General features: G+C 44.3%; 1 protein-coding gene across 1 annotated transcript in view; it reads right to left on the bottom strand.

Annotated features, from left to right (window-relative positions):
- Positions 1-26,392, bottom strand: part of CCDC60 (coiled-coil domain containing 60) — a 157,640-nt gene that overhangs the window by 76,868 nt on the left and 54,380 nt on the right. Inside the window, exon 2 of the mRNA XM_058531090.1 lies at positions 12,084-12,163. Coding sequence (XP_058387073.1) covers positions 12,084-12,163 — 80 coding nt within the window. The remainder of the gene's footprint in view (positions 1-12,083; positions 12,164-26,392) is intronic.

Below are 26,392 nucleotides of genomic sequence, written 5' to 3'. Positions count from 1 at the left end.
GCGAACCCTGGGCTGCCTCAGTGGAGCGCGTGCACTTAACTGCTGGCGCCACCAAGCTGGCCCCTTATTTGTGTATTTTTGAAAGTTCTTTATAGGGCTTGGGAAACTGTTTGGCAGTATCTACTAAATAAAGCTGAGCATATGCAAACTCTATGAGCCAACAATTCCACTTTTAGTATATTCCCAATAGAAATGTGTATATATGTTCAGCAAAAAACATGTATAAGAATGTTCCTAGCAGCTCTATTCCTAATAGCCCCAAAGTGGAAACAGCCCAAGTGCCCATCAATGCCACAATGGATAAATTGTGCTACCTTCACACAATGGAAACTACACAGAAACTGGGAGAGAACAAACTTTAACTAAACGAGACAGATAAATCTCAGAAACATAATGGTGAATGAAAAAAACCCCAGACACTATGAGTGCCAACTGTACAATTTCATTTATGTAAAGTTCAAAGCAGGAGGAACTACTCTAAGTCTTAGAGGTCAGGATCTAGATTTTCTTTGGGGTGGGGTGGTGACTGGAAGGGACATGAGGAGTTTTCTGGGGGACCTTGGTAATGTTGGTTTTCTGGATGCAGGTGTGGGTTACATGGGTGTGTTCATTTTGTGCAAATCCATTGATCTGTGTGCTTAATGATTTGTGTGCTTTCCTGTATTATGTTATATGTCAATAAAAAGTTCAAAAAAATTACAGGGCTTAATGCATGCAGCATCTATGCTAAGTGGTGGATTAGTGCTTTTATTGTACAGCCCGTGGTTACATCCATTAGAGTAACGGCTTGCTCAACAATCCCGATAGAAGAGATTGAAAATTAATATGGAAATCCAGTACTAACAGCTGCATTTGCACAGCCTCCACTTATGAACTATCCATCCTGACTTTCCCCCTTCAGCCCATGTGCTTTAGTTGTCCCTGAAACACGGCCTCCCAGGTTCAGAATCTGGGATTGGATGCGACATGCTGGAGCTCACGCTGAGCTCTGCCTGTAGCCCCATGACTGGGGGCAGGGAGAAATCCATGATATCATGATCATCTCGTGTACATTAATTGCAGTCACTCAGGGAACATGAGTGATGTAATACAGCTACCATTTATGGAGCACTTACCAGTCACTGTTCTAAGAGCTTTACATGTATTAACTCCTGTAATCCTCCCAAGAGCCCTGTGAGAGGGAGAAAGTATTTTTGCAATCCCCACTTTGGGCATCAGAGAAATTAGGCAGCTTGTTCATCACCATGTGGCTTGGAAGTAGCAGAGCTGGGATTTGAACCCAAGCAGTCTGACTCAAAGCCTGCAGGGGCTCCTGAGACAGAAGCCAGACCAGTGTTTGCTGTTCTGAGCTAGGTTCCCTCCCAGCTCAGCCCGGCCACACGATCTTTTCAGGGATGCTTCTAGTCACTTCCTTCCCACGTCTCCCCTCAGCGTGATGCCTAAAAAAAATGCCAGAGGAATTCTGAAGCATGCATGCATTAATTTATTCAACAAATATTAAGCACCGAGTATGTTCCAAACACTACTGGACACTGGAAATATATTAATAAACAAAAAGCTATCTGGCCCCTGTTCTTATGGAGCCTTTGAGCTACTGGAGGAGATGGACATTATTCAAGTAACTAAACAAAATTGCAAAATTATACACATTGAGGAAGAAGCACGGTGTGGAACAAAGGCCCTAGAGTGGATGGGAATTCCAGCTCTGCTACAAACATGCTCTGTGATCTTGGACAAGGCAACTCCTCTCTCTGCGTCGTGGTTTCCTCGTCTGAGACATGAAGCCTTAGACTAGATGATCAATTCCCAAAGTGGCCTCCACTGACTACCATGTCTGTGGGATGCTAATTTATGGTTTTTGTGCACGAGAATAAAAGGTTCTGATGTCAAATAACTTAAGTTGTTCTTTCATAACTTCTTGCTCTTCAAGCTTTTATTTCTGGACACATATTCCAGTGGATGCTAGGGTGTGCCACCCAGAATCCCGCCTTTCTAGATGGAGGCCCTCATTTCTCTAGTTGCTATTGCCTGCTGAGGACTCATAGCTGAGTTATTCCCCAGGAACTGCCCTCAAATAAAAGGAGTTGCTTCAATAAAGGGTATGCCCCTCCTCATACCCTCGTGCCCTTCCTCATACTGTGCATCAGCTATGGCTTGAGAAAGGCACCATGACCAGGGGAATGACCTAGACCAGTTAAAGTGCTGGTCAAAGGTGGGGAGACTCTAGATTGGGTAGCAGAGGAGAGAGATGATGAATGTCATTTGTGGCCCAAAGACCAAGCTCTGGTGGTGAAGGCAGTCGTTTGGCCCACTAACCATTGTCTTTTAAGTTTCTCAGGAAAAGAAATCAATCCGAATCCTGGAGGGTCTGTTCCTGAATGGGGTCAACTTTTCATACAAAGCAAGTGGATGCCAGAAGCAAAAAGGGTGGTCTGAATTGGATGTTGCAATGTACTACCCAAATCCCCCTCCTAGACCACAGCGTCTATCAACAGTTTCCTGCTGAAGGCGCACAGCTGAATCCCTCCCTAGGAAGTGAATGAATATAAAGGTACTGCTCCCTTGCCTCGACATTGGACATCTCTGAAGGGCAGTCCTAGCTTCAGAGCTGCCCTCGGGATCCATCAAGGCCTCTCTGTGACAGCATCGCATTTTTTGTCCTTCAACCGCCTCCTGCATCCCCACTCCCTCACAGGTGTTGACTCTGACAGCACCCTCCAATGAACCACCCGCACGCAAATCTCCATCTGAGACTCTGTTTCCCTGGGAACCCATCCTACAATACATATGAAACATCAGTGGGTTTCATATCCAGGTTTTTATTTAGTTTTTTTCCTCCTTCAAGGTGTCTAGTTTGCCATGCAGCCAGAAATGGAAGTCCATGGTTCAATAACTACATGCACTTAAGCAGGCTTCTTTATTATAGGTCTTTTAGAGCTTAAAATTCTACCATGCACTGGGCATTTCTGAGGCAGGGATGCAGTTCAGAGCATTTCTCAGACACATGTGACTACAGAATACTCTTCTTCACTCTTGTAGGATGAGTGTGCTGTTCAACATAGGCTGGGAAACTTTGGGCAAGATGACCTGTTTTCTTATAGAGTTAAAAATCCAACGGGTCCCCTGAAATCTTTAGCTGCCTCTGCTCATAGCTTGGGGGAACTGAGGTCAACATTATTGTAATGATTTTAAAATGATGGAAGAGTAATGATTGTCACTTCTTGTCAATATTTTATCTCCTGGCATTTCCTTTCTGAGTGTAGCTGATACAGGCTCTCCCGCTGGTAAAGGAGGATGAACCAAATTCTGACCTAGATAATATCCCCCTCTCCTCCCAGCTCTGGGGAAGTTAAATAGAGTGTGGGGTCTTTGTTTTGGATAACAGACACTCACTGACTATCTCTCTGTTTCTTACACACACACACACACACACACACACACACACACACTCTCACACACTTAATCAACAGGATAACTACATCTAAGGATGTGTTTATCTAAAAGTTTTGTAGGGCAGGGCAGTTTTGTAGGGAGGATCCATCCTTCATCTTCAATGGTGGGGAGCATGCGTTTGCCTGGTCCAGAACCACTGAAGCCTAGAGAGTGGAAGATGCCAGACTGAAGTCCTCCAGTTAATCACAGATGAGGAGGACTACTGGGCTGTGAACTCCTGAGTCTCACCTCTCTTTTCAGAACATTATAGGAGCTAAGGGAAGGAAATGAAGCAGAACAGGAGATTATATGCACATTGTCTCATTTTGTCCTCACCAAAAAATCCCTGAAAGAATGCATTGATTCCATCCTACAGATGAGAAACTGAGGTTCAGAGAGGTGAAATGACCAGTCCAAGGTCACTCAGCCGATAAGGGACAGGGCTGGATCTCTTTGTCTCCAAAGCTCATGCTCTTTGTAGCCACCCATGAATATTTTCACATACTCTCATGACAACCAGTGTAAAAACAATGGCTGCCTGTTGTTGATCTGCTCCTACATTCCTCACCCACATCTGTTCTGACAAATCCCAGCAACAGTGTGAAGTGGATCTTGTTAACTCATACCATAGGTAAAGAAACTAAAGTCTAGAGAAGTGAATTGATTTGCTCATGGCTACCCAGCTAATAACTGGTGGAGTTGAGATCTGAACCCACAGTTGACTCCAAAGCCAGTGAACTTTCAACTATTCTATGTGAGCCCCCTAAGCCTGGCTATAAGACTGAGCACATTGCCTGTCATTTGGGAAAGAATTTCAGGAAACAAAGTTTTGTGCAAACATTTATGTAACAGAAGGTTCAAGGGTTCAAGATATTTTGATGCTTAAATTTGAAAACATGGTCTTCCAGTTAAGTTCTTCTTTAGTATGGGATCCTCTGAGGCAGTCCTAGCCACAGGAAAGGAATTAAAAATATATTTACCCTCAGCAGAGAGTGGTGCAAGAAAAGCAGAAAAGAAAACTTGCCCTAGAACTATAGTTAACTAGAGGTGTCAAAGACACGGGAAAGCACCAGAAACCGAGAAAAAATGGGCAGGGCCTCTGGGTCACATTCAAGATGATAAAAATGCAATTAACTTGAGCCAGGTTCCTCCAGCCCACAGCAGTGACCTACCCTTTGGGCGTGTGGCTGTGTTTATCAGTTCTGGGCTAAGGACACAAGGCCATACGTTTGCCTTTATGGAACATGCCAGGGACTCATTAATGTCCATCTGCTGGCTGCAGGGTGTGGGGGAGATGTGACATGAGGGGACTAAGGTCTTCTTTGAATGATTCATAAGATGCAATTCAGAAGCTTTAACTTTGCCTGCATCCAAAGTATTGACTAGCATGTAAATCCATGATCTTAAATAATCCAGGGGCTTTGAGGTAAGTCTCAAGTCTGGAGAGGGGGCAGTGGGAAGAATCAGGCTTGAACTTCTAAATGAACAAGTTCTGGGTTACAGGCTATGGATGTGGAGTTCCCGGGTGTTGAATGATGAGATGCAGAAGATATCCAGAGCAGTCGGTAGACATCTGTTGTCAACAATAATTTTTCCAACTATTTAAATTCACTGATTAAAATCATCCTCATTCATGAAGGGATTCGGGTGAGATCTGTTCCTCCTGCTGGTCTGTTGCACTCCAACCCTCAATCTGAGTTAATAAGGGTGTCATTATAGATATCAAAGTCTCCTTTTGAGTCTTCTAATTTAGAGATGACAAATAAGTTACATCCCATGGGACAACTCTAATCAATAGTGGTGGCTGCCTGGAGTGCTGGATGGAGAGGATTTTTGATACCAAGTCTGGTTCAAACGGAAAGAGTGCTGTGATCCAGTAGTGATGCCTGCCTTGGGCACAGGAGAGAGGAGTGGGGGTACATGTGCCACATATCTATTGTCTTGGATCTAACTTTTAAATAAGTGATTAGTTTCATCTCTTCCTGTTTCAAAAAAAGTTGGGAGAAGCTTACTATATCTACTAGCTCAAACACAAATCATATCTCAAAGTGAATGTCCCTGTTAAACACCATTAACTCATAAAGCAGCCCAAGAAATAGGGTGAGATGGTAAAATGTCATATTTCCTCTTGATTTCTCTGTCTTTAAGAAGCGAGAAATCATTTTAGTCATGCCCCTCAGTTGGCAAGCTAGCCCAATCAAGAGGGGTTTACTGTAAAAGCACATGTGGGAGTGATAGAGGATATGAAAAATCTCATGGGAATCCAAGATCGGGACGCTCATAAAGAGAGGAACTAGAGATCTTCTCCAGAAGATAGCTTCAGGGACCTCAGTAGCAGGAGTCTGAAAGCCTTCAGGTCGAGTATTGCCATCAACCAAGGCCTTTCTTCTCTTGTGCTTGCTCTGGTCTCTTAACTTCCCATTTGGCTTCTTCTCCGTCTTTCCTCTACTTGTAGCATCTGCTCACACATAGTCATTTTCCCCTTACACATGTGGCTTCCACACAGCTCCCCAGGGCCCCCCTGGCTTCTCTTTCTCATAGCCTTGCAGTTTGTACTCCCATTGCTACCTGCTTGATTCTTGAAGTGGTTTCTGTTTTACATTCCCAGGAGTTATTTGTACAGATTATCTTTTGTGATACTAGCTCATGTCTCAAAAGCCAGCGCAGAATTGGCCAGCTGACTGTGGTAGATTGAGAAAATGACCCCAAATCTCCATTCTTTTGAAATATGACTCTCCAGCTCTTCCCATCAAGAAGTGGAGTCTCTTCTCCCATCTTTAATCTGATTTGTGACTCACTTTGGCCACAAAAATATGGTAGAAGTGATGTTTTGCCAGTTCTTAGCTTAAAGCTCAAGAGGTCTCACATGCTTCTGTTTTCTCTCAGAATTCTGCCACTGGGAGAATAAGCCCCAGCTAACCTGCTTGAGAATGAGAGACCATGCTGTCCTGGGAAAGGCCATCCTAGACCTGTCTTTGGCCAGCTGTTCTCCAAACATAGGAGAGAGCTCATCAAAGATCAGCATGTCACTTACCCAAAACTTGGCTGATGACGGATGCTCAAGGGAGCCCAGCTGAGACCAGAGAACCTCCCAACTGAACTGTAGATGCATAATCACTAATAAAAGCTTATTGTTTTAAGTCACTGAATTTTTGAGGTCATTTGTTATGTGGCAATAGCTAACTGATACAATGACTTGAAGTAAATCTCTGAACTTCTCTGAGTCTCAGTTTTCTCATCTGAGAAATGGATCAACATGACCTTTCCTGCCTGTCTCAGGGAAGATTTTTAAGATGTTATGCAAGTATAAACTGCAGCAAATATTTGTTGAGTGCCTACTCTAATGCCAAGCACCGAGCTGGACCTTGGAGATTCACAGGACAGGTTGACTACGTTGTAGGGCAAATTAAGACCTTCTCCTTCCAGCCACAAGGCCATTCACCAATAATCATTCATCAAACACTCCTGCTTGAATGTCAGTGGAAGAGGGAGAGATCAGCGGGCTCACCTAATAGACCTGATGGAGATAGTGATGGACCAACCATCTCATCAACTGATTTATCCCACAGATTTATACAAAAACCATCTCCCTTACTCAGGGGAAGTGATATACAGGCCTTCCCCCTTATTTTTAACTGCTAAGTTTTAGGGATGGACAAGAGAATTAATTCATCCCATCAATAAACATTTATTTGGGGACCATGACAGTGGACATGATATAGTCTAGGCTCTGACAGATCTTACAACCTAGCAAGCGAGGCAGAGATAAAACCAGTCATTGGAGCACATTGATCCTGCCTTTTCCCTCATCTCCTATATCCAATCCATTAGTTAGTCACGTGGCTCCAAATAAATCCTGAATCCATCCACTTCTCTCCAATTCACTGCTGTTTGCCTGATCCGAGGTGTCATCATTTCTTACCGTAGCCTTCCAGCTGGCGTCTGTACAGTAGATGGAATGTTCTTTTAAAAATCAGATCATATTCTTCTCTTGCTCAGAACCCGCCAGTGGGTTCTCGTCGCACTTAGACTAAAACCCAAACTTTTCAGCAGGGCCTTTGAGGCCCCAGGCTGGTATGATTCAGCCCTTGGCCATCACTACATCTTCATCTGCTGCTTCTCTCACTCTGCTCTAGCCACGCTGGGATTCTGTCTGTTTCTCCAACATTTCCAGCTTGTTCCAACTTTGGCACCCATCCACTTATTGTCCTCTGAAATACCTCGCCCCCTCTATCTTTAGGTGAATGGTCCTTTCTCACTATTCAAGTATTAAGTCCAGGATTCGTTTTACAGAACAACCTCCTCTGACCACTCTAGCTAAAGTAGCGGCTTTCTCCCCATAACTATGCTGTATACATCACCTTCTTTTATATTCCTCATCGTATATAGCCAACGTCCCTCCACCCCAATCCTGTTTATTTACTTGATAACTTTATTGCTGTCTTAATGCACATCATTGTCTGTTATTCAGTGAGGACAGGAACTCTGCTGTCTCCAATATATACAATGGTGCCTGGTACATACCTGGTGATAGCTGGTACTCAATGATACCTGGTACTCAATAAATATTTGTTGAAGAAAATGAATGAGCACAGAAAACTAAGGAGGAAGCAAGAAGAAGTGCCTAATCTCATACAAAAAAATTGCTTCTTCCATCTTCGTAATTCCTAATTGCCTTGCTTCAGCTGTCCACCAAATGCAGCTGGAAAGCAAAGTCTCAGACCTCATAAACACTTGCATAATCTCTACCCTGCTGGGGGTGGGGGGTTAATTCATCACTGTTTATTTGCAATTGGCTGTACCTAACTGAAGTTGGCCATGGGTAAATCACGGCTTCGGTTTCAACATTTCAGTTGTTTTAGTTGCATAGGTGTTTATTTTCCTTAAAACATCTTCAATCAAAAGTGCCGGCAGCTTTGGAGGGAAATATGTCATCAGCTTCAAGAGTCAACCAAGAACTGGGCATGGGCAGGTGCCCCCATTGTCAACTTCTGCCAGGAGAAATTCGGCAAGTAAGAGCAGAGTGTGCCTCTACGAGCCACGGAACATCTGGTGGAACAGGTGAGGGGGAAAGCAGTTAGATTTTTATTCTTTTTAGCATCGTGTTAAATTGGCCATGAAACCAGGGATGGCGCAATTGAATTATAAGAGGGCTGAAGTATTAAATAAAAACCTAGGAGAGAGTCAAGGTGTTTGACTCAAGGTGGGCTCAAGTCTAATAGGAGATGAAGCGGATTTGAAAAACAAGTGGAAAAGACAAGATCTTCTTTGCTAATAATTCGCCTCATTTAATCCTGGGAGAGGGAGCCATGGGGTTTGCATCTCTTGGAGAGCTGATTTCCTCTGGAAAAACAGGGTGCTTCCCATTGAAGGGGAATGGCTGGTTCCCTAAATGTCAGTAGGATCCAGGAGTGTGGCCAGACGGAGCATTTTATTGTCTTTTCTTGTTTTCTCGCAATGGCTTTTCTGCCTGGTCTTTTCCCCATTCCCCTACACGGCCAGGCCTTGGACAGGCTGAGCCTGTCTGATTGACGATGTTAAATTCTGGCTTGTTTCAGAGCCATGGTAAATGCATCTGGCAGGAGCGACAGACTCAGCTTGCCAACTCAAGAATGGCAGAAAAGCCATTGTCTTTATCACCTTTAAAACAAGCCCCTCTATTCTACTGGGTTAACAGAAAGTTCCAGTTTGGTCATTTGGGGGCACGACCCCAGGGATGTGCTGGTGAATGTTTAACAATGTTTCTCTTGGCAGGGATAAATAAGCCCTGATTTGTAGCATTTGCTGATTTCCATGACATAAATACTCCCGCCATAGCTGATTTTGAGCTGCCAACGTGATGGTAGTGAGTGTGGAGCGGGGGAGAGATTTGGGGTAGCCCCCATTATACACTATTTCCATCACACAGATACTATAACCAGAAATAACCTCAAGAACATAGATAAATAGTAAAATGTATAAAGTCACTACAAAGTGATGTTTTGAGTATTTACCTTTGTTTTAACATAATGTCTTTAATTGTAATTATTTGTAATTAAATTATGTCATTTAATTTTTAACAATAGCTGTGTTTAATGATTGGCTTGCAAATTTCCTGAAAATGTAGCAATCGGTTCTGGTTATAAAATGGATCATGACTGATTGTTATCCTCCTCGGGCTGGGTTGAGTCTCGGTATCTGGGACTTACACAGATCAAAGCACCGACTGGTACCTCTAGTAATCAGCTCTTTGTCTACAGTACAAAGATGATTGTGGAAAATCTCCTTTCCCAGGCTCTAGAAAGTCTGGGATGTAGTTGCAGCTGGGGCTCTGGGTTAGGATCATCTACCTCAAGGCTGATCATATTCAGCTGGTAAGAACCGATATGGTCATAATGGTTGTGTATGGCCCTAATGGTTGTACGGTCACCGTCTGTTCTGACTGATTGGTGCCCGTGACATATGGATGGTTCTGTATTTTGAATCTCACCTCTTATCCAACCTCCCTGCTGCACCATTCCTTCTGAAGCCTGGAATATCCTCCAGGCATGACTGTGAAGCAGAGAACAAATCCCTGTTGGAAGGCTCGTCTTCAGCCATGCAATCTTCTGTCTTTGCTGCCTGCTACGGATGCTGCCCCCGCTCAATAACTCTTGGCTTCCTGACTTTACCTCTCACCAGTCCCTGGGGCTCCCAGTTTCCCAAGGCATCAGACTCAAAAAGCCCTCTAACCGGGGTTCAAACACTATAGAGGTCAATAAGTCCACAACCAACAGAGGGGTCCTTGAGACTCTGAGACTGAGCTCCATGAGCCCCCTCGAGCTGGGGACATTCTCCACAAGATTATCCCAGCATTGACCATTATATTAGTCTGGTGGGGCTGTCATAACAGACTACCCCAAACTGGGTGGCTTAAACAATAGATATTTATTTTCTCGCAGTTCTGGAGGCTGGAAGCCCAAGATCAAAGTGTTGGTGAGATTGGTTTCTCTTGAGGCCTCTCTCCTTTGCTTGCAGACGGTACCTTCTAGGTGTGTCTTCATGTGGCCTTTGCTCTGTATGTTCACATTCCTGACATCTCTTCTTCTGATAAGGACACCAGTCCTATTGGATAAGGCTTACCTTTATGATCTCATTTAACCTTAATTACCTTTTTAATGTCCCTGTTTCCAAATACAGTCACATTGGAGGTTAGAGCTTCAACATACGAATTTTGGGAGGGACACATTTCAGTCCATAACAACTTTTGAGTGTATGAAATGTGGTTGGTCCAAACTGATATGTGCTCTAAGTGTAAAATGCGCTCTGGATTTTTCATCATTCATCGGTTTTCATCACTTTCATCATGTATTCAAAACACAATATAAAGTATCTCATTAATACTTTCTTATGATGATTACATGTTGGATGATAATACTTTGGATATGTTGGGTTAAATAAAATACATTATTAGAGTCATTTTCATCTATTTCTTTTGATTTTTTTTTTAGTGTGGCCATTCAAAAATTTAAAATGACGTGCACGGCTCGCATTGTGTTTCTGCTGGACAGTGGGTGTCCAGAGACCCCCCCGAGAGCCGACACAGCCACCCCTCCTGTAGTCACTGGGGGGATATCGTTCTCTGGGGCCCTGTCTTGACTTCTCTCTTCATCCGTTTCGCCCCTTTCTTTCTCTCCACCTTCAGTGCCCGCCCCTGCCTATCTCCTCTTGGGCTTAGCCATCAAGTCGTGCTGCTGGACCGGGCAACGGTGGAGACGCAGGTGGGCAGTGAAGGAGCAGCGTCCAGGTGATGGAGGTGGAGGGAGCACATGTCTTCCTGTGATTCTCATCGTGGTCTGGCTCAGAGTGAGAGATGCGTAAGATAAACACAACACCTTCCACGCTGACTGTATTACCCGCTCTTAGCACATCCCTTGTGTGTTTTGTGCTAAAAGAGTCTCCATCTCTTACTCTGCCTTGAGTTACTTTGCCAAAAGCCCCATCTATGATGCCACCTTGGAACATTCCAGGTCCCAGGAAGGAGGTAAGGGGAGAGGAAAAAATATCCCATCTCAACACACAGAAATGAATAAAATATGGTCCTGGACCTCAATTTGCTCACACTACCATGGAGGAAGGAATTGGTGAGGAGGAAAGGATATGAGCAGCATTGTATTCAAGGCCACACAAGGGGCACTTCATATGCATGATCTCACTCAGTCTTTCTAACAACCTCATATTATTGTCATTTTACAGGAAAGGGAACAGAGACCCGAGAGGTTAAACAACTCCTTCAGCGTCACCAGCTGGCAGGTAGCAGGGCCAGTGTTTGAGACGGAGTCTATCTGACTCTCAGCTACCATGCTGTGGGCCTGCAGTAAAGAGCGACGATTTTTTCTGGAGCATACGGGAGCTCTCTTGAGTTGGATTCAGGTCCAGGAAGGAAAGCAGAGGGAATTCTAGGCAGGGGACTGGCATGTACAACAGTGGGGAGGAAAGTCTGGTATAGGTACTTCCTGAAAAGTCTAGTCAGGAAATGGATCCTTACAGGGTTGCCATCCTGTAAGTCTTCCGCCTAATGTCCAGGGTTGAGGCGGGGCATTGGGACTTGGCAAGGACTTGTGGGCACCGCCCCGCAGCCTGCTCACCCCTGTCAGGTTGTCTGTGGGTTGCTCCACGCGGGGCTCACTCACCGGCTTCGCAGAAGGTCCTGTTTGAGGTTTACTATTTCCTCGTCCATATACTTGATGCTCCTCAATGTCTTGTCTGGGACCTGATGGGAGGCCAACAAGTGAAAGAAAATGTTAGTGCAACTGTTACAAGTGGAGCCACACTGCAGGAGGCTCATGAGTTCATCTGAGATGTCTGAGCAGATTGGAGGGGTTCTGGGCAGCACAGCATCCTTCTCTACACCAAAGAGGGGCCGTGTGGCATAGTGGACATAGCAAGGGCTTTGGAGACAGGCAGACCTGAGCTCTGGTCCTGATTCTGTTTGGTGACTGGCTGTGTGACCTTGGACCAATGACTCAACCTCTCTGGGCCTCAGTTTCCTCAGCAGAATGGGGGAATAATTCCTACCTTGTTGTGACAGATTAAATTGATTGTCAAGCTCCTGACTCATAGCTTTTGAAAAATGTAGGCTTCTATTATTAGCATTACACTCAAAGTAAAGCAAAGAATTAAATGTTAATGATCATTGTTATTGGTGGCATAGGGAGTTGATTTGGAGAGCTGAATCTTGTCAACATAAACATGCAAATGTACTTTTTTTTTCCCTCACTGCCTCCAATAGCGGAATTTTTATGAGTCAATTATCCAGGTAATCATTCCTGGGTTTTTCTCTCTCCTCTATTCATTTGCCTTGCCTAGCCATAGGGGAAACCTCACAAAACTTAAATTCATTAGTCAGAGGTTGATGCAAGGTCAACATCAAGAAAAGAGGTAAATGAACTATATTGTAATAAATATAAAAGTCACTTTTCTCAGCCACCAGTTTGGTGAAACAATAACAAGACTATTATCTGCATTATCCTGTCTTGAAATTAATTCCTGCGATATTAGGTTTTTTTAATTAAAGGAAATGCCAAGAAATTATGAGGAAATGGCTGCTTTCAGATGAAGCTGGTGCAAGAATACACAGTGATGACTTTTCTGAAGGACAGTCCGTCAATGCATACCAAATGCTGTAAAAGTGTGCCTGCTCTTGGATAGAATGATGCTTCTGCTGTCAAGCATCTATGGGAATATTCTTCCATGGGCACAGAAGTTCATGGACAAAATTGTTCACTAGGATGCTGCTTGTAAGAGCAAATTCTTGGAAACCACCTATACATCTTCCCAACAGAAGACAGGTTAGATAATCATGGTGTGTCTAAACAACAGAATACTACGCAGCAATTAAACATAATGACAATATAATGATGTAAGTATATTTACTGATATAGAGATGCTTGAGTTCTTTGAGTGAGAAGATATGTTACAAAGTAATATGTATCGCATGATTCCGTTTTTGTTTTTTGGAAAATGATCTATGTGGATGTACACATATTAAAAGATATGGAAGCCCATACCCCCCTAATGCAGTGATTCTCTCTGGGGGTGGGATTAATGGCAGATTTTATTTCTTTTTCTTGGCTTATGTGAATTTCCTCTTACTCTGCAATAAACAGTAATCAGTTATGCAATAAACAAAGAGAAAAAGAATTAAAACAAATAAATGGCCCAGTGAAATTTGACAAAGGCTGATTGGGGGTATTGTATTGAGAGTGTTTTTCAAAGGCAGAGCGAAGACCGGTTGGGTATGCGCTAATGGAAATCACAATACGGTGATTTACACAATATTTTCCCAGCAGCCATCATCACCCACTCTCTCTGACAATGAAACTGGGCTATGGTGTCTGCTGCTCTGGGCCTTTTAAGCGAACGTGGAAAATGAGGAGTGTAATTGTATCCAAGTCAAACGACATTTGCGGCAGGGTGGTGGGGATGGGGCATGGAGTCTGAAGTGGACGGAAGGGACTGTTACTGGCCTCCCTGACTCTCAACCACTTTTCTCCCGGGTCACCCAGCACATGTCCCGTACAGGGCAGCTCAGATTAAGGGTGGAGAGTCTATGGCAATTCCCGAGTCCTCGTCACTGCAGCTCCTTCTCATCCACTAAATACATAGGATACGAAAAAGCATCTGGGATAGCCTTGAATAAGCTCAACTAGATATGAAACAATGAAATCGTGTATAAACTTTATCTCTTCAGCTATTATTAGGAATAAATTATAGGTAATATATCTTGCTCACCTCAATGCACCAGGGAGTTTCAAACTCTTGGCTGGAAATTGATGGCAAACCCATCAGTTTTCATCCTGAGGGATGGGTGAGGCAGATGGAGAGACAGACCCTCAAGAAGGCATGTAAGGAGCTCCTTTTGAAAACTTCTACATAATGGACATTTGCTTTTCTTACACCTCAAGCATCTCTTCACCCTCCCTCTTGACACCAGTTCCCTGGTTAGACCTTCTGCCCCTCCGCCTTGGAGCACTTGCACCTTGGGAGATACTCATGGTGCCGGCAGTAGGGGTGGTCTTGAATGGCTGAAGCCAAACAGCACAGCCCATTCCCCATCACAGTGACTAGTCCAGGGATGGTCATGTGACCCAGTTTGGGCTAATGAGATATAAGCAGACATTTGCCAGGGGCTTCTAGGAAGCATGATGCCTAGATCTTCTAAGGAATCACAGGCAGAGAAGTTCTCTTTCTCACTGACTATGAACGAAGAAGCGGACATCTGTGGGAATTGCTGGCAGCCATTTTGTGCTCAGGAGTGGAGGCAGCTCCCAGCTGAAGAAGATGTGGGGGAAGGCAGAGAGGAGAGTCAAAGAGAAACTTGTCCTGTGGAGCCTTGTTGAACTGATCAAGCTTCACTAGAACCTGGACTTTTCACGAACATTTTCTTTCTTATTTAAACCAGCTTGAATTGGTTTTTCTGTTAACTGCAACTACAAGATGTCTATCTGAAATATGTTCTTCCCTTCGGTGTGCCAAGGCAGTCAACAGATAAGAATTATTATTATTATGTTTTTTGTGTGTGAGGAAGATCAGCCCTGAGCTAACATCCGATGCCAATCCTCCTCTTCTTTTTTTTTTTTGCTGAGGAAGATTGGCCCTGGGCTAACATCTGTGCCCATCTTCCTCTACTTTATATGGGACACCACCACAGCATGGCTTGAAAAGTGGTGCCTCGGTGCATGCCGGGATCCGAACTTGCGAACCCCGGGCCACCGAAGCAGAGCGCGCGCAGTTCCCCGCTATGCCACCGGGCCAGCCGATAAGAATTATTTTAACTAATCCTTCTTGGAGGATCAAGATCAGGTGACGCCTATTCTGGTGCGTTTTGCAGTGAAAGCAAAGAGATCAGCATGTTGAGATCAAACATTTGAAATCAAGGTTGTCTCTCTTTTTTTCTTGAGCATCTCATTAACTCTTTCTTGCAGGACCAAAGAAACTTTCTTAAAAGATATTGTGAATTAAACATATTTATGAATGAAGAAAAACAAACACACTCCAATTTCCCTGCCAGCTAATTTGACAACACATGATTGAAACCCTGCTTGATGTCACAGTCATGTACCCATCACTCTCCTGAATGTCTCAGATTTCACCCTCCTCATGAAGCAACCATGATACTGTCCAAATGTCGAGCATTTTTTTGTTTTTCCAAATCTCACCTACTGATGATTCCTGTGCACCAGGGATTCACACTATTGCAAAAGAGTAAATTTGGATTGACTGGGATTGGTGCTGAACAATTTATAGCAGCAAAGCCAAATTGTGTCCTCACCTTGACACAAAACTTTAGCAGGACGAGATCCATCCCTATGGATCCCTTCTATGGATTTTCAGGAAACCATTTTCATTGTGACCACTGTTTAATTACAATTATAGTAAACCAGTGGTCATAATTGGCATTGGATGAGGGAGTTCTGGTTGTCAGGACATTTACAAACACCAAGTGATATTAGCACAATTAAAAGTTTACAAAGCATCCAAGAATCGCTATCTCTATAACCTTTCTTGAGGACAATTTCTCCATATGTATGACAAGCCTTAAAAATACATACCCTTTTGCTCCAGCAATTCCACTTCTATCCAAGGAAATTATGCAGCAAGGATGAAAAGATTTATCCACGAGGATGTCTATCACAGGGAACACATTTAGAAACATCTAAATGTCCAGCGATGGGCATTGGGGGAATAAATCCCAGCCTATCCAGACAGTGGTATATTGTGCATTTGAATTTGGTGCTACTATTTAATATCACCATAGATGTATATTTATTGATGTGGAAAGGAATATATTTTCAATTGGAAATTCATGTTACAACATATAAAGAACTTAGATCATAGGGAACGTTGAGATTTATATTCATAAAAATCTATAGACATTTCTAAAAATTTATATAATCTGATACCAATTATGTTTTAAAATATTGATGTATGGCCAGGTACATATGTAACAATATAATAAGCTGGAAGTAAATATAACAAATTGTTAATAGAGATGTTATCTCAGGGTGTTTGAATTATAGGTAAACAATAATTTTTTATTTTGGTTATCTTTTTTCCTAATTTTAAAATAATTTACAGATATTAATTGTCTAATAACAAAATAATAGTGTTTTTCATGTTGGTAAATCAATTCTGACTAATTCTATCAATATAAGCAAAATATAAGTTTTCAATGCTGCTTTAAATTGAGTAATCTAGGGGTCTGGAATGATGGAAGTTAATAGTTTATTTTAACACAGTGTGTCTGGCAGGGTCTAGGTAGAAAATCAAAGCTCATGTTGGGTAGTTCAATAGAGGGAATTTACTATAGGGGGGCAGTTACAAAGGTGTTGGAGGAGCTGAAAAGCCAAATAAAGGATGGCAAGACAATCAAGAGATTAGCAAAAGGAGAAAGCTTCTACCACCTCCGGGGTTGGAGGGACCAAGGGAAGAGGCAGCCTTCAAAAGGCCTACAATTGGGCCATTCGGCAGAAGTTGGACTCATGGAGGAGATGTAGTTTTCAGTTGGAGGTGCCACCAGAAGCTAAGTGAGAGAGGGGGAGAAATATCCCAGCTTCCCTCTCTCAATTTCCTGCTGCACCTCCTATTGGCTGAACCTACCAGGAAGCCTGCTGGCAAGAGTGCCTGGGAAATGTAGTTTACAAGGATCAGCTCTCTGTGGTGGGCAGGAAATGGAAATGAGAGCCCGAAGCAAATGGTTATGGTTATAGCTTATGGTGCTGATCAGCAGCATTTGGACTATAAAGCTGGTTCTCCCTTCACAAGGACCCCTTTGCAGATGGTAACTTTGGGTATTTCTTATCTTTTGATCCTAAGCCTAAGTTTCCAGAATTTTCCATGGCTTAGATGCATATCCAGAATTGGGATCATTCTCTCTCTCAAAATCGTTATCAAAACCCGTGTTTCAAGGGAATCCAGAGCTCTCCTACTTCTCCCAGGTTCTTTCCCTAGGAAGGATTGTGTATTCCAGATCTTCTTGGACCACCTTCTCCTGCATCAAAACTAATCTGCCCTGTGTCCCACACCCTTCAGATCCCAAGGGCTGATAAATGAACTGATGCTAACTATTTCCTCCCTACTGACACTGATTAATGTGTTTCCCTACCCAGCTAGCACATTTGCACTCTACATTTAAAATTGTACTATTCTGGTTATGAAACTAACTAATGCACATTGTAGAATATCTGGAAAAGATAAAAAATTAGGAGAAAATAAAAGCCAAGTATAACCCCATCACCATCTCTTTGGACGTCCTTTGTTTCGCTTCCTGTGACTACTTCCAGCTGGGGTTCATAAAAGCCATCCCGGGACAGTTGACTTTAATTTTCCGTCCTTGCTTCCTTTGGGTGTCCCATTGGCCTGAAGAGCTTCAGGTTTCCCATTGCTTTACAGAGCGTGGGTGTTGCCTCCATTCTTTGTTTCCTGGAAAACCAAGTCAAGTCTCTGCCCTGTCTACCTTTTCCCTACAGCTTGTGTCCCTTCTCTGAGTGATCTTTAAATGAGTCTTTGAGAGCAGGACTGTGAGAAACACTACGTGATGTTCTCTAATGTGTCAGGTTAAAAGCTGACAAACATGGGGGCGTGAGAGCTTGGACTATAGTGGAACCTTAGGTGGGGATGGTTTTTTCGGCAGGTGTACTCACATTTAATATTCATGTACTGGGACTGTTTAAATAGTAGCATTTGGAAGCGATTGGTTTAACCTGACAGCTGAGAAGTGGGAGGTGGCGGGAATGAATGGAAAGAGCTTTGTTGTCTTAAAGACCCAGGTTTGTGTCCTGGCTCTGTCACTGAGGAGTTGGGTAACCTTGGGCAAGTTCCATACCCTCTGTGAGTCTGTTTCCCCATCTGTGAAATGGAGCTAAGGCTGTCTACCAATAACATGATCCTTCACCCACGTGCCATGCAGGATCCTAAGTGCATTCTTATTTGAAATCCATGATTCCATTTAGTCCTCGCCCCATTTTATAGAGGAGCGAGCTGAACCTTCCAAAGGTGAAAACAACATGCTATTAGGTGGGAAAGTCTGGATGCGAACTCAAGGTCAAGTGACAACAAAGTTCTTAACCACTACTTCATTCTGCCCACCCCCTCCCCCTAACCCCATTTTGCACAGTGGGGGCTAAATAAGGGACAGCAGTTGCTAGCTATTAATTTACAGACACTACCTCCAAAGCCTGCCCATGGAATTTTGTCATAAAAATTTTTATAGGGCAGAAAAATCACAAATGATTTGTGGAAGGTCATGGCTGGAAAGCCAATCTTATAAATATCTGTTGTTCTCCCGTCTTTTATGAAAGAACGTTCCAAAGCCATCTTTGCTATTTCTTAAAATATGATCTACTTCCTAGAATCAGATTAAGATGGAAATGAGTTCCTGCTAAATGTACTTGGGCTGATACAGACATCAGGGGAACAGCTGGGATGCTCCATCAAGTGGTGAGGGGGGAAGGAGACCATCTGAAAAGAGCACTGAGCAGCAAGCAAGATGATTGGCAAATTTCAGACTCATTTTGGAGAAGCAGTAAAGAACGAAATAGGCAGAGAATGGGTGGGATCCATGGCAAGAGTATGCACATGAGCCCAGATTTCACAGCTTGCACACTGATAATGAAATTTTGGTGGTGATGGGCACTTCCCTTTGGGGAGAATGAGCTTTTTTTTTGTCATCAGGATAGCTACGTAGGGATAACCTGGAACTAGTGACCTCATCCACATGCAGACTCTTCAAGCTGAAATATGAAGTGTGCTATTGAAATCTTTAAACAATCTCTTCACTGAAGGCATGGTGCATCCTTTAGACAGTGTTTTGATTCAGCTTCTCTTTTTTTCTCATCTTCCTATGGACCGAGGAGGAAGGAGTTTGGGGGCTTAGGGATTGGTGGGGAGGGATGGTGGAAAAGGGGACTGTCCTCTAGGGGGCATGAGTGAGTCCTCTGCTGAGAACCCAAGGACAGAATAAGGCGCAGGAGTCCTCTGGGGGACGAGAGGGGTGACAACGATCGCTTCTGATTGCTTCTGACAAGAAAGCTTCTGATCTCCAGCTCTTGGCACAGCGCCTGGCCCTGAGTTCAATCCATCATTGCGGAATGAAGAGATAACCGCATCACAGACTCAAGGTCTAATCCTATAGGTTAATTATTAATTACAAAGGGCACGAGGTACCTCACAATGCTGAGGTCTGGCGGACATCTCCTGAACCAGTGAGAGCACACTTAGCATCCCCAGCAACGGACAAACTGACATCATCTGCCCCTGAAGTGATGCACTGGGGAGCACACAGCATCACCTCCACAGAATTCCTGCCCCAAATGCCCAATCTGAATCTGATCACGAGGGAACAATCAGAAAAATAAAAAGCGAGGGTCATTCTGCAAAATACACAACGTAGACTCCTAGAAAATGTCAATGTCTGTGTCAGCTGGGGCCTCTGGGAAGCAGGCACTGAGACAGGAGTACAGGAGCAAAGAGGGAGAGAGCAGGATTGGGCAGGGAGAGCCTCAGCCTGTAATGGGGATCTGACAGTCTCAGCCAACGCAACAGGGAACTCCAGGACAAAGATTGCCCGTTATGGGAACCCAAGCCCGGGGCAGAAATGGCCAGCGCTCATGGACTGGGGACTGCTGGGCTGATCCGGGCCTCAACGTGAAAGCTGCGGTGGATCCTGAAAGTGCCAACAGCTGCAAGCTCTCAGCGACCTGCAGTCCTTGCGGCTGAGCGGCAAGTTCTTTTTTGGGGAGAGGTCCAGGGGACACACCTCTGTGTCTTCCACAGTGTCACAAAAGAGGAAAAATGCAGAGGATCTGTTCCTAAAGGAAACCAATGGGACGTGAGAATGAGAAGCAGTGGTGATCCCCCGGGACAAGTGGGGGAATTTGTATATGAACTGAATATCAGATAACAGTACTGGGTTAATGTGAAATCTCTGTGTTAAATCTATTGTGGTCACGAAGGAGAATGTCCTTAGTACATGCTGAAGTATTTAGGTGTGAAGCATCTGCAATGGACTCTCAAAGGGCTCAGTGAAAAATACTATAATACACACTCATATGTTTTATATACATACCTATATACGTAGAATGTCAAGGAAAAATGTTAAAGCAAAACAAGGCAAAATGATAACATAGCGGATTTGGTTAAGGGTATATGATTGTCCATTATACTATTCTTGCAACCTTTCTCTAGGTTTGGAATCTTTTCTAATATAAGGTTGGGGGGACAAAGATGAAATGATTGCAACCCCATTTTCAAGTTTTCCTTTGCTGCAGTGAAGTCCCTTGGGTCATCTTCAAACATCAGTAGAGCAGGACAGCCTCGTGGAGGGAGTGCTTTAGGAATAAAGGAAGAGCCTGGGCTTCTTGCTGACACTCAGAGTGGGAGCTTGGATGAAGGTGGGAAATAAAGAAAGGAGCCCATGTCCCTGAGCAACTGGGGGCCATCAGAGCACACAAGTCACTACCCATAATATACTTTTTTTTTTTAATGCTGTCTTGACCAAGTTTTGAAGCCCTGGCTAGAGGCCAGTGAGTTCCCCTTCTTGAGAAGCTGATTAAGTTCACACCCCGACCAGTTCCTCTATGAGGGGGGCAGGATGCACCTGCTTTAATTGCCCCAGGGCCGGGTACCAGACAACTGGGGCCAGCCCCCATGCCCTGGAGCCTCTGAATTATTCCGATTAGCCAATCCACAGGGGCCTGTGACACCTGGCTAAACTCACCCTGCTTGCCATACATAAGTTGCCATCTAGAGACCAGCTTGCTGTTACCCTGTCCTGGGGACAATCCCCTGTGTGGCCCTGCCTGCAGGCCTTCTCTCCTTCGGAGCTGTAACTAACAAAGCCTTCTGCCTTTGTGTCAGACAGTGTGTTGTATGCCACCATCAGAGAGACCTTGAAATCTTACAACACACTACCCATATCTGTCACCAGCCACATCCGCTTGGAGGAAGAATGACCCAGCTATGTTAGTAGCTTGCCTTGAGACTGGGTGGGGAGACTAGGAGTGGGGGCATTTTTGACATTGTTTTATTTAATCCTCATACCAACCCTTATGAGGTATCTTTATCCTTATTTTGCTGAAAAGGAAACCCAGGATCCAAAGATTAAGCCACTTATTCCAGATCACGCAGGTAGTCAGTGGCGGAGCTCAGCATGGCTCACCCGTTGACGGAGCTCAGCATGGCGCACCCGTTGACACTCTCCCTCACCCCCGTCTAATCCAGGGGTCAGCAAACTACAGCCTGCTGCCGGCTTTGGTAAATCGCAATTTTCCTGGAACACGTTCACACCCATTCATTTACTACTCCAAGCTGAGGGGACTCAGTTTCCCATTTGTAAATGAGGGGAGTGGACCAGGGACAGACATGTCAGTTGGGTGGTCTGTAGGATCTGTTTGATCTATGCAGTGTTTACCTTTATTTGGAATTCATTTCCTACCTTTAGAAACCAGGAGCTCTCACACACCCAGATTTCTAGCCATGCAACAACATAAAAAGTAGCAGAAAATGCAGCACGTGCAGGCTTCCTTTTCAGAGTGGGGTGGGTGGTGGGAGGGGGGATGTCCAGGTCTCCTAAATTGACAAATTATTGTGGAATTGCTATACATCAGCGCTGTGCTGAGCATTTCGTGCCATCCATCTCATTTGCTTCTTCCAGCGACCCAATGAGACAGTTACTAATAAACCCGTTTTGACAGAAGAAGAAAAGGAAACACAGAGGGAGTCATTCAGGGTCACACAACTGGTCAGCTGTCAGAGCCACGGCTAGAATCCTGGTGTGATGGTTAATTTTGTGTGTCAACTTGGCTGGGCCAGAGTGCTCAGATATTTGGTCAACACCATTATTCTGGTGTTTCTGTGAGGATGTTTTGGGCGAGTGTAACATTTAAATCGATAGACTGAGTGGAGCAGATTGCCCTCCTTAATGTGGGTGGGCCTCATCCAATTAGTTGAAGACTTGAATAGAACAAAAGGCTGGCCCACCCCCAATAAGAGGGAGCTCCTCTTGTCTGACTGCCTTTGAGTTGGGACCTCAGTGTTTTCCTGCCTTTGGACTCGAACTGAAACCTTGGCTCTCCTGGTTCTTGAGCTTGGAGGTTTTCAGACTAGAATTTACACTATCAGCTCTCCTGGGTCTCCAGTTTGCCAACCAAAGATCTTGGGACTTGTCAGCCTCCGTAATCACATGAACTAATTCCTTTTAATAAATCTGTTTATCTGTATCTGTATCTCTATGCATCCTATTGGTTCTGTTTCTCTGAAGAACTCTGACTAATACTTCCAGTCTCCTTGTATATAAAACTTGGGTCTTCAACCATTAAGCCCTCCTGAAAATTCAAAGTCTTTTCCAATTCTTCACGTAGGAGGGAGAGACAACATTATTCCATTATTGGTTTCTTAAATCCTCCTTGTTTTCTAAGGATGGCGATTGGTTTGCTGAGAAGGAAGAGTGTGAAGACGGATACTGGAGAAGCACAGAGAGAGGATGAATGGTTCCCGTTAGTAAAGGCGGAGTGACATACCATGGAGGGTGAGGAGGAAGCCTTGGGGCAAGAGGAGGGGGGAACTGACATCCAGAAAAAAGCACAAAGTTTACAGGACTGTTTCATTGGTTTTTCCTCCATGGGGTGCGATGTAACCTTCTCCTCCATCTCTTCCATGAACCCTCCAGTAAAATCCACGTCACACACTGGCATTTTGGGAGTGGGAATTATGCTTTGAGGGGCGTGAGGAGGCATGAGCCAGGCCCCAAGGTGGCCTGGGGAAACAGAGGAGGAGGAGCGACAGATATGGAAGGAGAATAGGATGTGGACTCAGACTCCTAGCTCCTTGCCCCACTAGCTGTATGACCCCAGGCAAGTCACTTTCTCCATACGTCAGGGTTCCCATCTGGCACCTGCCCGATCTTCATCCAAGAGCTGTGAGGGTACTCAGAGGCACACCTGGTACCTAGGGCTTTGTGAAGCAAACATGCCAAAGACACGTTACTATCATTGTCATTATACCACGAGTATCTGCAGTTTTTACAAAACGTGATCATAAATTATATATTGAAAATATAACTTAAGTGAGATTATGAAAACGTTCCCAAATAAACTCATTAAGGGCAGATTAAGGCTGTCAACAACTCTGAGACAGTCAGCAATGGTAGCGATGCCCCAATATAACGGTAGGTGGCGCTAGATGCCATAGCTTTCAATCAAGTCCTGATTTTCCTCCATCTCTGTCTTTCTCTGCCTCCCTCCTGTCTCACTTGACTGAAATGTAAACTGGCTGCCAGCATCAGTGAGCCCCCATCAGCCCTGGGATTGAGCTGGCATGCCAGCAGCCAAAGTGCTATCCATCCAGTAAAAAAAAAAACACAAAACAAATCATATATTAATCTCATTAATCTCATAAACACTTTTGAGAGACTAGATATGACGGCCCAGCAGTCCAGCTATTGGGCACCAGTAGCCAATAGAAATCCATATGATGCGCTGCCATTCAAAATCCTGGAGGATCTTCAGGACATAGGCCCGGGGATGTAATGACCACCTTGCCAATGGTACTTCTGTTTAATAATTATAACAGTGCCTAAATTTTCAGCATCTCCCATGTATCTGGAAATGTGCTAGGCTAGAGATGGCTAGTGAGCTCCAACTTGAGTGCCAGCTTCAATCTACCCATTAGTAGCAGTGGCTTCTGGAGCTCCCTGCAGTCCAGTCTCATTCAGAAAAGAGTTCTGTGATTGATTAGCAATGTCTGCCCTGGTCCCAGGAAGGAAAAGCAGCATCATGACACACAATTGCCATTCCTACGTTGGGCACTTTACCTGCCTTTTCTCATTGAATGTTCATGACCACTCCAAAAGTTAAGTGTTATAATTATTATTATTATTCCCATCTTATCATTGAGGAGCCTGAGACCCAGATTAGTTAAATAACTTGCCTGAGGTCACCCAGTTTCTAAGAGGAAAATCAAGTTCAGCCAGTCTAGTTGACTGTAGGGCTCTCTCTACTGCTTATCACGCCCCAATTTGCTTCCTTTCTTGAAAACGAAACAAATTATTTGGCAATTCATCCGGGAGAAAGGAAACAAGTAGTGTCCCAAGAAAGTCTCCTTTCATATTGTCAACATCCTAGTGGGGAGTGTGTGTGGGTTGGGGGGGGGTGGGGCGGGTTAAGTCCCCAAGTGGCTTCGGTTCGTTTTTTCTTTCCCTGGAAGAAGATGAAGTCGACATCTTTGCAAAATCCAAGTGAACTCCCTGAAGGTCCAAAGAAACCCAGCCTCCCGTTGGTTAGTAACTGTTAACCCCCTTTTCCACATGAGAAGCAGAAGCATAGCTGAGCTTAAGCCAGCGGTGAGAGGAAAAAGAGCCAAGACACAGAAGAGCTGGTTGGGGCTTGAATCCCCTTGGAATGAGCCTTCGTGTGACTACAGGGCTGCTGCTATATGAATTCTATGATGCTGTCCGTGGGATGCCATTCAATGCCAAGTTGCATGGACCACGTTAGGAGGCTGGAGGAGGGGGAAGAGTAGCCCAAATGTTCCTTAAATACCTACCATGACTTAGAAACTGGCCGAGGACATGCCACTGAACGAGACACTGTCCCTGCCCTCAAGGAGCTCACGGTCTAGTGGGGGAGACAGGTATGAAACAGACAATTCAACTACAACGTGGTGAAGTGCAGGCACTGAACACAGCTTGGCGCTGGGGGGTTACTGGCCAAGGTTCAGACTGAGCCAAACACAAAAAGCGGAGGGAAAAGTGTTTCAAACAGAGGGAAGCATGAAGAATTGGAAAGTCAAGTATGATGGGGGAGAGGGGGTGGCAATGAAGGTTCTCCTGACATCCTCAAGGAGGAGAAACACACCTTAAGCTGCTAAGGTAGCTGAGAAACCACAAGAAGCCACTTGAGTAACAGAAAGGTTAGAGATGAGGCCCTAGCTAAAGACTGAAGACGAAGCATTGGGTTTTACTTCATTTTTTATTTTAGTTTTTTCTTTTTTTTTTTTTTTGAATACGTAGTATTTTCAAATGGTGTAGAAGCATATAAAAGGTGTGTGGCTAAAAAGTATTATTTCTACCTTGTCCTCAGTCCATTCACTTCCCTCCCTGGAGATGACCCGTTTCCAAGTTCTTGCGTATCCTTCCAGAGAGATTTTGTACTTTAATAAGCAAACACACAGACACACAGACACACACAGACACATGCACACACTTGGCTGGGACATTTATGCAAGGGCAGTCAGAATATTCCCCTCCATGCCCCCAGAGGCCCCCTTGGTGTCCTGTGCTGGCCCCATGGGCATTGTGGTGACCACTCTGGCATCTCTCGTGATGAGCAGATATTGGTTCCCAGCTGTCCTCAGAATGGTATTTCCAGCCAGTGTGTTCTGGACAAATGCATCCCATGACGCAAAGGCTCCCTGTTGATGAATGAGCTTTAGGGACGTGAGACAAAACTGCAACTCTGATGTCTTTCACCATTTCTCTGCCCCTGGAGGAGGGACACAGTCCCCCATATGTAAAACCCTCTCATGATCTGGCTTCAGCCTAAGGATCAACGGGGAAAGCAAGTGGGCTGAGGTTTGTGCACCAAGACACCACTTACATTCACAAAGTAAAAAGAAAACCAACAGCTCCTATTTAAAATATTTGTTATATTCAGCTTACCTCCTTATTATATTTCATATTCATCTTTTTAACATAAAATTCAAAACCAATGATTTAAGCAGCTGGTATGCTTATCCTGTAAATTGTGTGTTTTCCCTCTCTCCTCCTCCAAATTCTAGCCTTGCAAGGCGTGCAGGGTGTTGACCTTGTCACATTGTGTCTTTGGTCCCTGGCACAATGCCAAACCTCAAGTGGTTTCTTTGCAGTTATTTGTTGAGTGAGTGGAAGAATGGGTAAAAATAAAACTGTAGTGTTTGCTGATTTTCAACTTTTAGACTCAACACA

The sequence above is a fragment of the Diceros bicornis genome, chromosome 35, assembly GCF_020826845.1.
Source record: "Diceros bicornis minor isolate mBicDic1 chromosome 35, mDicBic1.mat.cur, whole genome shotgun sequence".
In the NCBI taxonomy this organism is placed as follows: domain Eukaryota; kingdom Metazoa; phylum Chordata; class Mammalia; order Perissodactyla; family Rhinocerotidae; genus Diceros; species Diceros bicornis.
The sequence above is the reverse complement of the archived record's forward strand: the minus strand, read 5'-3'. Positions and strand labels throughout refer to the sequence as shown.